Here is a 14,105-nt window from a genome sequence, read left to right as displayed (position 1 = left end):
GCATAACATACAATGCCTAATCATCAAATTTACTGAAATTTAAATTATGAATACAGAAAATGATATCCCAAACAAAGGCACTTTAAAAAAAAGGGGGAGAAGCAATAACATTGTCAGTTTAAAAGACAATATTTAATTTAAGCAAAGGATGTGAGGGCTATCTGCTTGAACTTTAGATCACTTTTAGCAGAAAGCATCTTAGATTATGAAAACCAAGGATATTATACCCCTCTTCCAACAACCATCACCTTCTTTAAAAGAATTTTGGTTCAAGAGTGTTAAGCAAACCTATTTTGCATAAAGCACCACTCTGTTCAGGATATTTTATCCCCGCACAACTAAGAATGGGTAGTTTAATGGAAGGTAGGTAATATGTTATGAGTGAAATAATTTAAATATAATTTACAGAATCCTGCTCTTAAATTCAGGCACATGCATGCATGCATGTCAATGCAGTCACTCTGCTACATACTAATGGCATATTTATTTATGGAAAAGTGATTTGATGATATACTTCTGTACATATAACCACATAAAATACTAGCAAATCAAAGGAAGTAATGACAAAAAAGAATGATTTCTGGGTTTACCTCAGACTTCAAAAATAAAAAGTCAACAATGTTAATTTTTAACATTTTTAGAATTACAACAAAGTCATACATGTCTTCTAATCACATTTTGAAGGCTTTAAGTATTACAGAGATATGTTTTCATATATACATACATATATATTCATATATAAATACATATATATTCATATATAGATACATATACATTTCATACATAGATATGGTAAAAAGTCTCCATACACATTTCATCTTTACTAATATTTTTTTTGTATTAACAAGATTATAAAATAACACTTTTTTCTGATACATAACTTTGCAGAGACATTAGGTTAATTGGAAAAGCTGGAGAGATGAAAAATTAGCAGTGCCTTCACCGGGAATCGAACCACGGACCTCTGAAATACTGGCTCAGTGTGCTGACCACTACACCATGAAGGCACACTAGAAAGGTGGGAGAAATACCTTACATACTCCTCTTTTTAAAGGGCAACTGGGATTTTAAGGGACCCAATTGCCAAATCCTGGGTGTGGAGAGTTATCATCCACAACCCCTGTAGTTCAGGCATCATTGTAGAGACATTAGGTTAATTGGAAAAGCCAGAGAGATGAAAAGTTAGCAATGCCTTCATCAGGAATCAAACCATGGACCTCTGCAATACCAGCTCAGTGTGCTGACCACTACATCACGAAGGCACGTTAAGAAGGCGGGAGAAATACTTTACAACTTTAAAAGAATACCATAAACTAACCTTGCATATGACGTAACCTTGCCCTTTGCTTTTCTCCATTCTTTTGACTTATATTTTCAGAATCTTCTTCATCTCCCTTTTGGTCAACATTACTCTCAGTATTCTCAATTATGGAAGAATCATCTGCTACTTTTACCTGCAGAAGAAGATGAGTTAAAATACAGAAGGTCAGCTATCAATAATTCATAAAACCACAAATTATGATATTCAAAAATAATGAAATAAAATTACTGATGATAGTACAATGAAACCTACCATAGTAATCATTTCCCGCAAACAATCACTAATGAAAATGGCCAATATTTCTGAGAACATTATTAAATAATATCAATAAACTTTAATGGACTTCTGAAAGGAAATCACCTCCACAGAAACATTCATTTGGATCATTCAGTTATCATCTTAGAAACATTCATAACTCTTTACACATTTAATTAGACATTAAAAATAAAAAAAATATTTATATATAGGTATATATGTATATATATATATATATGAAATACAATTTGTAGATGACTTGAAGTTTAGAAGATAGCATAAATCCTTAGGGAGGCATAATAAAGAAGAAAAACTTTAGCAAAGGTGACATCCAACAGAGTTTTATTTTGTAATTAAACAGGTTCAAATATCATCATGGGTGTGATATGCACCTGAACAAATATGAAAGCTTACATTCTCAGGCAAGCAGAATGTCAAGCATGCGTCTAAGCATCAAGGCTAAGTTGGAAGGAAAAAAAAGCGATTGCACAACAGTAACAGCGATATTTAAACACTTGATTTCTTTATTTTGAGCTCTGTGAATGGATGAGAGCCATTCACAATAGAGGAGAATATGAATTAGCTTTCAGACATGATAAATTTTGGATTCAAAAAAAAAAAAAAAAAAAAAAAAAGATGTAACCAAATTAAAGTTAATAATTTTGAGTTCCATATTTCTTGTATCTTGCACATATCTCAGCTATTCTGGATTATCGATTTTTCCGGATTATAGATCATCAATTTAAATCTGGTAAGATGGCATGCAGAAATTATAAAATTAAAAATATGAAACCGTAATATGTGAAATAAAGAGCATTTATGATCTAAAGGGTATCAAAATTTACAAATAAAAAAAAAAAAAGCTTAATATTTATTTGTTTATTTTATTAAACATTTCTTTGAATGCGTGCATGCATAAAGCATACTTACGCATAGTCGAAATTAGAAAATTGCAACCAGAAAACTATTTGATGTGTATTCGTGGTATTTATAATGACGATGAATTTGATTTAAATCATATCAAAGATGGAGTACATCGAGATGAAATATTACATTTGGTAACTAACTAACTAAGATTTTTACCGCAGCTCGTGAACTTAATCACATTCTGGGAACGGGAAAAATCCCGAAAGCGTCACCCACCGATGACTTGAAACACTCCTGCTGGGCCCAGGGTTCCACACCCCCGAGACACCAACAATTTTATGGTACCCCTATTAATCGCTCAACGATTAAAAGCCCACCGCTAAACACGGGCCGGTCAAGACCACCGTCCCGGCCGGACTGAGACCATGGTTGGGTGGGAGATGGAAACTTAGGGTCGATGACCGGCCGTTAATTTGGACTACCTGCTAGTCCTACATGGGATGCCCCTCTCCTTAGGCTTTTACATGGAATACCAAGGACAGCAGGGACCAGACGCTCAATGGCCCAGTTTGCTATTTGGCTACCAATACCCTGGTGGAAGGGACTTACACCTCCTGGCCCATGAAGAGCAAGTATAAACCTACCCCATGGACCATCGGGAACCGCCAAGTTCATAAATTATATACCCCCGTGGCCGAGACTGCCTAGGTACAGATCCTAGCCAGTAGCTTCGCAGAGTTCTCTACATCGACCCCTGGGGGGGCTACATTTGGTAAGGAATTATAAGTCAAATAAAATAAAAACATCTGCCCTGAAGATAAGGATAGTGCTGACAGATTAACTTCCAATTCATAGCGAGCCGCAGCGTTTTGGCTTTCCCCCCCCCCTCGGGCTGCAGAGCAGCGTGAAATTGATAAACAGATTTCGGAATGTTTTGAGAAAAGAAGGATATGCCTTTATCCATTTTTTGCAGCAATTCCACTTTCTGTTTAATGGACTTCTAAACATACTTTCGCTTTGTAGATCCTTTACATATTAGTAAACATATATCGGAAATTCTATTTGACATAATCGAAAGTTCAAGCTCACTTTTATAAAATTGCTCTAACAGTCTGCAAAAAATAATAAGCCGGATCCAATTCGAAGAATAAGGAACAACGAAATCTGCAACATTAACTAAATTAGATAATTTTAGCTTAGCTTATACCATCCATTATACATTAAACGCGCAAGCGTAAACGTATTACGCGCATGCTCACACGCATATTTGCAGCCGTAGAAAGTTCGTAGCTTTGAGGTCTGGATTATAGATCATTCCGGATTATGGATGTCCGAATTAACGACTTTTGACTGTACTACTTATGGACCAAATACTTGTAATTACTGTATACTCCACATCATTACTTGAAATTGTTGCCTTCTTTAAAATGTTTTCAGATATCAGCACTTTACAATTTTATATATATATATATATTTTTATAAAAGTATTACACACATATAGATGATGTTTTCAAGATTGAAACTAGAGCACACACTATATACCCTTTTCAATCAATTTTTGAAAAGGCTTTATTTATTTTTTTATTTTTTATTATTAAACTTTTTCTACATACACATATATCTTTTCTACAGTGAAAGCATATTAATTTCATGTAGTTATAAATGCTATCAAAATTTATTTCTAAAAATTTTGATTAAAAGTCTCATTGAAGTCTGTTTGAATAAAGTCCTAGTAATCAAAAGAAGCAGAATAATTTTCTATATAGCACAATTTTAACAAGTTTATCAAAAGTTGTATATAATGAATCCATTTTTTTCAGTTAGAAAATGCACATTTCAAGAGAATTCATGATTAGTTGATAAAACACATGAGGAGAATAGTAAACTGCAGCCTATAAAACATTAGAAAATGCACATTTCAAGAGAATTCATGATTAGTTGATAAAGCACATGAGGAGCAATATAACTATAACTTCAGCCTATAAAACATTTTTAGGTAAACCAATATCAACATCAAATCAATCATTAATCAATAACCAAGAAATAATTTACACACACATACAAAAAAGTTATCACAAATTCAGCAAACCTCATCTTTCTTATCAGTTGCAGTATCTTCTTCTTCTGGAACTTCAGGAATATCTTCTTCATCAGGATGATCATAATATTCTCCACTACTGAGATCTTCAAAAACTTCATTGCTTAAATTTGCATCTTTGGGACCTATTGGAAGAAAACACATCACAAAGAAATAATTTTTGCTTAGAACATAAGAAAACATCTCAGAACTACCGAGATCTTCAAAATTTCCATTGCTTATAAATTTGCATCTTTAAAATATATTGGAGGAAAACACATTTCAAAGGAATAATTTTTGCTCAGAATATAACAGTAAAAGTAACAATTACTATATGAATGCCATCACAATAAAATGTATTTCCTTTAACAAAAAGAAATGCTATATTACCGAATGCCCAAATTGATTCAATTAAGAAGAAATTATGACATCACTGCATGCTACTAAAAATCACATATTTACTATGTTATAATTGAATTACTGTAGTAATAAACTATTTATTGAATAGCCTATTTTAAATTCAGTGAGTAGACCTACCTGTATTCTTAAGATGAAGTATCTCAACACAACCCAAAGAAAGCACTATATATTAATTTGTTACTTTCTATAACCTTAATTATATGTAATAATACCTCTCAAGCACAACGTGCAACTCCTATTATTCAGTTTTAGGAAATGAATACTGTAAATAATTAATAAATAATTTAATATACATTCAACCTTAAAACAGTTATGTATCAAATGAAAATAAATTGTAAAATTGAAACAGTTTTTGATAGAAAACAGAAATTTACCAACTAATGGTATTTCACTGTTGGTACTCTCGGATGATAATTTGGCTAAATTTGCAGCCATTATTTCTTTGTCCCTTTGTCTAACTATAGCTTCAACTGCCAACCATTCTGACATAGTTGTTTCGTAGCTGGTTTGTATATCTGTATTGTGTTTTTCTCGCTCATCTTGAGAGCTTCCAAACTCATAATGGCCTAACAAATATGGCCACACCTACAAAACATCATTACATCTTTAATTTGAGGAAAATTTTATATCATACAATGCACATATATAATAGCAAATGTTTCACTGATTTTCACCTATTAAGACATATATTTTTACCAAATGATTTAACAGGTCATTGCTATTTAAAAGGGAAAAAAGTTACTTTCTGTTTCACAACAAAGGATTTTATTTGTTTGTGAAAAGGCTTTGTTAAAATAAAATTTAATTTCAGTATTTCTTGATTATCCACACACAGAAACCACCTTCACAGAAAGTTCTTTGCTCATTGGCAACTTTGTGAATTGGTGAAAAATGCTTGTCTGGCTAACTTTAGAGCTTCTAGATACAGTTCAGTTCATAAATAATTTTTAAAAAATTAAAAAAGAAGAAATTTAATGAAAGGGAGGAAATACGTTTTTACAGACAGATTACTTGAATTTTTACAGATATTTTTATAGGTAGATAATGTTGAATGAAATAACAGCTATAAATATATAAATCTCTGTGCACTAAAACATGGCTATTGTTGCAAGTACTATTGGAAATAGATCAAACATATTGCAGCTCAACAGAATATTAAAAACCAGGAATGTAGATAATCAGAAACTTCTTACATAGACAATGCAGAGAAAAAACTTCAATTAGTAAAAGATTCTTTATATTTTAACGAGTTAAAAAAATTATTATTTATGGACAAAATTTAAAGATGTTTAATAAATATTCACAAGGTGTTGTCTCTAAATTTCATAGCAATGCAAAATTACCCAAGTGGAATCACTAATGACAAAAGCTGTATATTTTATTCTTAAATATTCTCTGAGTTTATGCTTAACTATCTTGAATTATGCTGCTGCATGACATGGACAAATTATCCATCAGTAACTTTACTCTCAAATTGTGTCAATATTCTGGATGCAAAACAGAAGTAGACAATTTTGTTTCTAACTCATTAAGACATAATAAATATTTTACTGTTCAAAATTTTTACAGAAACAACAGGAAAAGCAGAAACTTCATGAAAAGTCAGCCAATGACTTCAATCAGTGGATTTTTTTTTTTAACATCGCAGGCTCTCCGTGGTTTTTTTTTTTTTTTTTTTTTTTTTAGATATGAAATGTGTTAAAATCAAAAATTAAAATAATCTGTATTATTTTTAAAGAAATTTTACTAATTTTAATGTATTGAATACAAAATATAAAAGCTTTGTAAGAAGCAAAACAGCATAAACTATTTTAAACAAGCCATGTCAGAGCAATGCAAGGAAATGAATCACTTCCATGCCTATCTAGTGTCAAGTATATAAATGTGGTTATGAGCGATCTAATACAAAACATATGGTGCATGATCTAAGTAAATATGTTATAAAAACACCATTTAAATTAAACTCTAAACTAAATCATCAAATAAGTACATTTTTAAGCTACAAATGCTTCATTTCATAGTGCAGATAAAACTTCAATACATAAAATTAATGGATAAATGCTACATCTTGGATAAAAGCCCAACCCATCTAAAAAATGATAATTATAAAATGATATATCTAAGAAAAAATAGAGAAAGGCAATAATATTTTAGTTGATCAAATAATCAATATATATATAGCGTGCTAGATGGTTAGTTTAATATCCAAAATCAACCAATAATTTATGCATGTGTCTATGTAAATGAAATATATATTTTGTAAACGCTATTGTCACATCATTAACCCCAAACAAAAATGAAAATTCAGTTATTCTTGAGTGAGTGAGTGACGGTTATTGGTGTAAAACCAAAGATGATTAAAATGCACCAAACACAGGATGGGATGATTACAATTGATGAAATTAAAATACAATAAATCACTTATTCTTGCTCTTGATATCATGAAAGCTTATTCACGAACTTGAAAGTGAGAACAAATTTAAATGTGAAATTCATAGTTTTGTAAGTGATAATGCATCAAATAATACAACAAAGCATGCAACAAAGAATTAAAAAAATTTTTTTCAGCTTATATCAACATATGTGTTTAATTTATTGGCCATAGGTTTAAATATATCAAATGTAAATAATAAATCAATCCTGCTATTTAAGTGATAAAATATTTTCAAAATTACCAGTTTGCTTGAGCCAAATTTAATGAACCGATTTAACTATATCATCTACAGCACATCCAGACTATGTTTGGTTTGGTTTGGTTTATTCTATTATAGCAAAGTATGCAAGGGCTATCTGCCCATGGGAAGGAACGCTTTTGTGGAGGTTGTTAAAAAAAAAAAAAAAAAAAAAAAAAAAAAAAAACTAGCTCATAATTCCTATCATAGTATTCCATAATTCCTAAAAACTATGAAGACATCCATGCAGTCAGCCCATTTGCCTGGAATCAAACTCAGGTCAAACTACCAGTTTTCATCAACTTTACTGCTTGGCTGTTGGTGGCCATTAGAACTTACAATGCAAATCTTTTGAAAGGAATATTAAACAACTCACCAATTTTAATGCAAATTGTGCAACAGAATTTAAATGCAATAGATAAAAATATTCCATTAAAAGGTCTTAATAATAATAAAAAAAAAATATATATATATATAGAGAGAGAGAGAGAGATTTCAGATATACAGAAATATAGAAGCTAGTCTCATTTGCTTTGGAAAAAATTCAAAAGGATAATTGCAGCACTGCAAAAGGGGACATATGACATAAAATTCCAAAAATATATAATTTATTATTACGTAGATAAATATGATGCCTGAAACTTTTCACGATTACAATACTTCCTATTTACTTCGTACAAAGAAATAAAAAAAAAGTGGTAGACAATAATTTTATTTATGAAATTTTTTTTTAAATATTTCAATGTATGAACACTTTTGTGGCATGTTTTATCTATGCCTCCTTACATTTTCAATTCAAGAAAAAGAAAAATAAGTCAATATTAAAAAGTTTGGTTTTATTCAAAATCACATGGAGATATGAAAAAATTTTGGGCTTTATACTCAAATTCAATTCCAGGTTACAGTGCTTTTTCTGCAAATTCTTAGCGTGTGCGAACACTTTTGTGAGACACTCTATGTAAGTTTATTTTTAAATACTTTGCAAGTTACTAACGCCAAATAAGTTGACAACAAATACGTGAGGACTGATTTTAATAAATAAATGATAATGACTTGAATATATAGTGTATCATTTGTTATATTTTAAAATTCTTCAGATTTCTACAATCTAGCTTATCTAATTTTATCCTCAAAAACCTAATAATGCCTTTGGTGAATTCTGAATTGCATAAATTAGTCAAAGGAGAATTCATACAGCACTTCTATAGTTTCAGTATAATTTCCCAAACAGATGTGGAAAAGCTTTTAAAAAATTACACACAAAAATCTAATAAATAAAATGATGCATGGTTACTAATAATAATCTAATTGCTTTGAGTTTAATAAATTTATGTAACTATTCCTAATGTGCATAAATAATACCTTCAGAAAAAAAAAATTAAATAAATCTTGAATTGTTTTTATATAAAAAATTAATAGGACCAAAGAAATCTTGGAAATCAAAATTTAAAAAAAGAACTTTTTTACAATTAATTATTATACAAAGTACAGCTTCATATCAGAAATATCCAACACTGATATTTATTATACACTTAAAAAAGGGAGGATTCCATGTAATCAAAGCTTGCAATAAAAACACACTATTAAGATATTAACTTTGCTTTATAAGTCACAGTTTTATTACCTCTTTTCGAATGGCGGGATCAACTCCACCAAAATAAGTGAGCCTATAAACTTCAGCCGAATCTGTTACTCTTGAATCGTTATGCATTTGATGCCAAATTTTTTCAGTAAGTCCTTGAGATGCATCAGTTGGTTCTGTTTCGCTGACGATAACTGGATTCACCAAGCCAGCCAGATGAGTACGCACTGTCCGTAAGTGACGACAGTGAGCCAACCCTTAAAAATTGTTGTTAAAATTAAATTTAAAAAGCACTTGATATTATGAATCAGATTATAAACACATACATATAAACAGTACTAAATTTAAGACAATTACAAACATTAAAAACTATTATTTTCTAACAACAACTTTGTTTAATTTGGTTCAACATAAACATTAAAAAAACTTCATCTTATATGCACTAAACGACCTGTTAACCTCCCATGCTATGTTAACCTCTTTCAAAAACCAATTTAAAAAATTAAATGCAGTGAAGGTCTTTGAGGACTACAATAAGCAGTGGTACCTTATATTTGCCTACTCTTCCTAAGCTGAAGTTTATTTTTGGCCTTTTAATTTCAGCAGTGAATTCATTTTGCTCCTTTTTAGTAGCTTTTCCACATTCTCCTCATTCTTGTCCAATGCTGAGTTGACTGTCTTTTGAGGGATTTTAGATCGTATAATGTTAAATTTGGTCATTTGTAATTTTCTAAGTATCACTGAAGATGGAAACTGGAAAACTTCAAAACACATTTCACATTTTTGTTCGCTAATGTACAGTTTCTTGAAGATGGCTATTACTGCTGGTTATTTAATTGAAACAGAGAAGTTGTGTTGGGAAGCAGGTCTAGATCTTTAGAAAGTCACATTTAAATCCCAGTTCATCTTCCAAGTCCTTTTAAAAAACATGGGATCATCAAGTAACAGCATAATTTTTAATGACAAGCCCCTCTCTACCAGAAATGTTTTGATGCAAAATTGAAGAATATGCATTTACCTACACTTTAAACTTTCATAATATGATCTAAGCATTTTGTATTGATAATTACATGGAAGGCAGACTTACAATATTTTTTATAAAATCTTTGCGATTCTGTGTGATAAACTAAACACAAAAGTCTAAAATCCAGACCTTGGAAATACCAGGAATTTTTTTCTTCATAAATTCTAGAAATGAAAAATATAATGCTTAAAAAAGCATGAGGGCCATAACAGTGATTTTTCTCCCAAATACAGTAGACTCCTGATTATCCGCGCCTGCCGCACAAAGTCCCCCCCCAAGCATAAGGCAAAGAAAAAAAAAAAAAAAAAAATTCACAAAACTTCACGAAACGTTCAATTTGCTAGCATCGTGCTTATTTATGGCAAAAATATCCCAGGGCTTCTCGGAACATTCACCTCTGATGAGTAAGTGATTTCTTATTCACCCTTGCAATGCCCGCTCCATCGCCTTCTCTCGTCTTAATCTTACTGACATGTCCACTTCCTCCTACTCGCCATTGTTAGTTTAAGCCTGATAGTGTAGGCGAAATGGTTGGAATTAATTTCTTATCTTTTATTGTGTTCAGTGCTTGTGCTTTTTGGTTTTGTGTTTTCCGTTATCGATTTAAAATGTCAGGAAAATGAAAGAAGGTTGTGTTGATGATTGCGCAAAAACTAGAATTAATTTCCAAAGTAGCAAACAGTACTACAAGACAGCAGATGGAATTGGATTACGGAATCGCAGAAATAACAGTGTGCAACATTCTAAAGCAAAAAGACAAACTCGTGAACTTTGCATCAATGTCGGACAGTGCTACTGCAATGAAAACGCGAAAAACTATGAAGGATTCTACCTTTGATGAGATAGACACGGCATTGACAGAGTGGTTACCTCAAGTTCGAAAAGAGAGTACTCCTATAAATGGTCCTATCATTGCGACGAAGGCAAAAACCTTTTTTGAGTTGTTAAGCCTTAAAGGAAATTTTGATGTGTCTTCTGGTTGGTTGACTCGTTTTAAGCAGCGACATGGAATTCCAGAAATTGGACTTCATGGGGAGAAACTTAGTGGTGACCAAAAAGCAGACGACGATTTCCACCATGAATTTGAAGAATTTGTTTGAAAAATAAATTGTTTAAAATTTACAATTTTAAAAGAAGAGCTACCTTTTGAACAAATTTACAATGCCGACGAATCGGGACTTTTGTGAAAATGTCTTTCCATTCGCACTTTAGCATTTGAAAGTGAAAGTAAAGCGGCGGGTCATAAAGAAAGCACTATCATGTCAAGGAAAGGATCACCATCATGTCTTGCAGTAACGCTACTGGTGGACATAAATTTAGACTTGTTGTCAGTGGAAAGTAAAAAAAACCGAGACCTTTCAAAGGCACAAGGACAGAAAATTTGCTCATTGATTACTTTAACAAAAAAAAAAAAAAAAAAAAAAAAAAAAAAAAAGAGGGATGGATGAACCAAAACATTTTTCAAGAATGGTTCGAAACAATCTTTGTTCTTCGAGTGCGTAAACATCTTAAATCGAAAAAGCTGCCAAATGTTACTGTTTCTGCCCCCAAACGTTACAGCGCTAATCATACCCATGGACCAAGGAGTCATTGCAACAATGAAGAGAACATACTGAACCAAGCTGCTAATGACCAAAATTGAGGAAGGTTATGATCTGAAAGAGTTTTGGAAACACTACACAATCTTGGACAACATTTACAATATTGCATCTGCATGGGACTCGGTGAAACCGTCAACCCTCATAAAATCATGGAGAAAACTCATGCCTAATGTTGAAGCCAACAACAACCTAACCCCTTCGAGTTGTGAAGAAGAGAATGAAGATGTAGACAAGCCCACGGCAACTCTTGCCGATATGGTGAAAACAGTTCCGTGTGACATATTTCACAACTGCACATCAGCGTGTCCACTGACGGGGGTTTCGAAAATGGACCAATGAGCTTCTATTGCTCTTGTGACGCTAATTCTTCATGCATGTGAGCGTATGTTGTTTATGTTTTAATTTTTATTTGTTTCATAGTTATAAATAGTACAATAGTACAAAATCTCGTAGTGCTTTCATTTTACGAGTTTAATTAATCGCTGACATTTCACTTTCGCTATTTTTATTACGTATTAATATTTGGATTGATGTTCACTGCATATTATCGCTCTCGATAAAATGACTCAAGCTACAATTAGCCTAAAATATTATGGATTTACTTAACACCTGCGGATTAACAGAATTCAAGTGTATAGTTTTGTTTTTAATTGAGCTGAGAAAGGCTGGAAGTGTTACAATGAATCTAGTGTTTTCTTGTTTAAATGCTTGTATTCTTTTTATTTGTTTGTATTTATTTTAAATTCTTTCAGCCAGGTAGCGAAATCTTCAGTATTGCTTATATTTGATCTAACTCTGCAATGAAAATTTTCAGAAGAAATTGATGATGCTTTAATTATTTTGTACAGAAAATTGCGTGGCACAATATTTTCAATCATCTTGTTTAAATCTTAAAGCATGCGAAAGATCATGTAATATGACAGAAATATTACTGGATGCCCATTGGTCCATCCTAGAAGCCACTCCCTCGGTGGCTACGTAGATGTGCACTTGTGAAATATGCTTCCGGGTGGTGAGAACGTCGATGCTGAAAACATAAACGAGTGGTTGGAGTGTGACGTCAACAAACCTGGCTTCGAACGCTTGACAGATGACGAAACTGTGAAGAAAGCAAGGGGAGAGACTGAGAATGAAGGAGCGCGAAGTGAAGGCGAAGAAGAGCCCACTGCGCAGATGTGGAAGACTCACAAAGCGGTTTTGCAACAAGTTGACGGACTGCTGAGCTATTTGGAAGAACAAGACGATGCGGATTTGGACGAGAAACTTACGCTACGAAAAATGCAATTTTGGATCAAGAGAAAATGCTTCCAAAGCAAGAAGCAAACACAAATGACTGATTTCTTCAAAAATGTGTAGTTTTACAGTTATGCTTTTGTAATTACATAATACATTACAGTATTAAACAGTACATATGCATTAATTTTTCTGTGCATTCTTGACGCCTCTCGGAAGTACAAAGCACTTTTCTGTTTTCATTAACAAAATGCATTTTAGGTTAGTTTTGAGTGATATACTAAAATATTAAGCGTTAGTTAAACATTTTCTGTTGTTTATTTTATGTTTTATTGTACATAAAACGATTTTTCAAAGTTGGAATGACTGTTTTCTCTTTTGCTACACCCAGTTTTAGCTTTTTTCGCATTATCCGCGATTTTTGCTACCCGTGGCGGACGCACACCCAATTCCGCGGATAATCAGGAGTGTACTGTAACTGAAATTCTTGCATATCACTTTCAAACACTTGCTGGTAAGAGGAATCACACTGCAACCAATGACAATATATTGATTTTAATGTCATACTGATGTGCCCTCGAATGACTGCGAGGAAGAAGGCTTACAATTTTCTATCTGAAGTAAACATTAAGAAAAGCTTTGAGACATTTGTTTGAAGTGGGATGGTAATCATATTGATTTTCTCTTGTTAGTACAGCAGTGGGAAAGAGGGAAACAATTATATTCTGAGACTGCAATTTACTATGTTAATTTAGCTCAAATTTAGGCAACATGGTAAATTGCCTTTTTCCTTAACTTTCTAATTCGATTCAACTTATTATTTTTTCAGGCTATTATTATTACAGCTTTGCAGCTGCCGCAGAATCGCGAAAGCAAAAGCATTTTTCAATGTCCGATCATGCAAAAAATATCAGTTGCCGTAAAAAATGGATAAGGCACATTCATCTCAAAATTACGCAAGGAGTATGGTATTGTCATGTATGGTAAGTCAGCATAAGGAGAGAAAAGAAAAGGGAGGGGGACTTTTCGTGGATTTTGATATCTGCTTGTAAT

At 32.3% G+C, this 14,105-nt stretch overlaps 1 protein-coding gene and 1 non-coding gene across 2 annotated transcripts in view; both read right to left on the bottom strand.

Annotated features, from left to right (window-relative positions):
* Positions 1-14,105, bottom strand: part of LOC118181744 (small G protein signaling modulator 1-like) — a 226,869-nt gene that overhangs the window by 37,934 nt on the left and 174,830 nt on the right. Inside the window, exons 15-18 of the mRNA XM_085813251.1 lie at positions 9,237-9,451; positions 5,315-5,525; positions 4,533-4,666; positions 1,319-1,454 (exon numbers count right to left, since the gene is read on the bottom strand). Of these exons, the coding sequence (XP_085669377.1) occupies positions 1,319-1,454; positions 4,533-4,666; positions 5,315-5,525; positions 9,237-9,451 (696 nt within the window). The remainder of the gene's footprint in view (positions 1-1,318; positions 1,455-4,532; positions 4,667-5,314; positions 5,526-9,236; positions 9,452-14,105) is intronic.
* Positions 935-1,007, bottom strand: TRNAT-AGU (transfer RNA threonine (anticodon AGU)). Its single transcript has one exon. It is a non-coding gene; the product is annotated as a tRNA-Thr (tRNA).

This window comes from Stegodyphus dumicola, chromosome 3 (genome assembly GCF_044657685.1).
Source record: "Stegodyphus dumicola isolate Sdum_Otavi_A_Nest chromosome 3, ASM4465768v1".
In the NCBI taxonomy this organism is placed as follows: Eukaryota; Metazoa; Arthropoda; class Arachnida; order Araneae; family Eresidae; genus Stegodyphus; species Stegodyphus dumicola.
The sequence above is the reverse complement of the archived record's forward strand: the minus strand, read 5'-3'. Positions and strand labels throughout refer to the sequence as shown.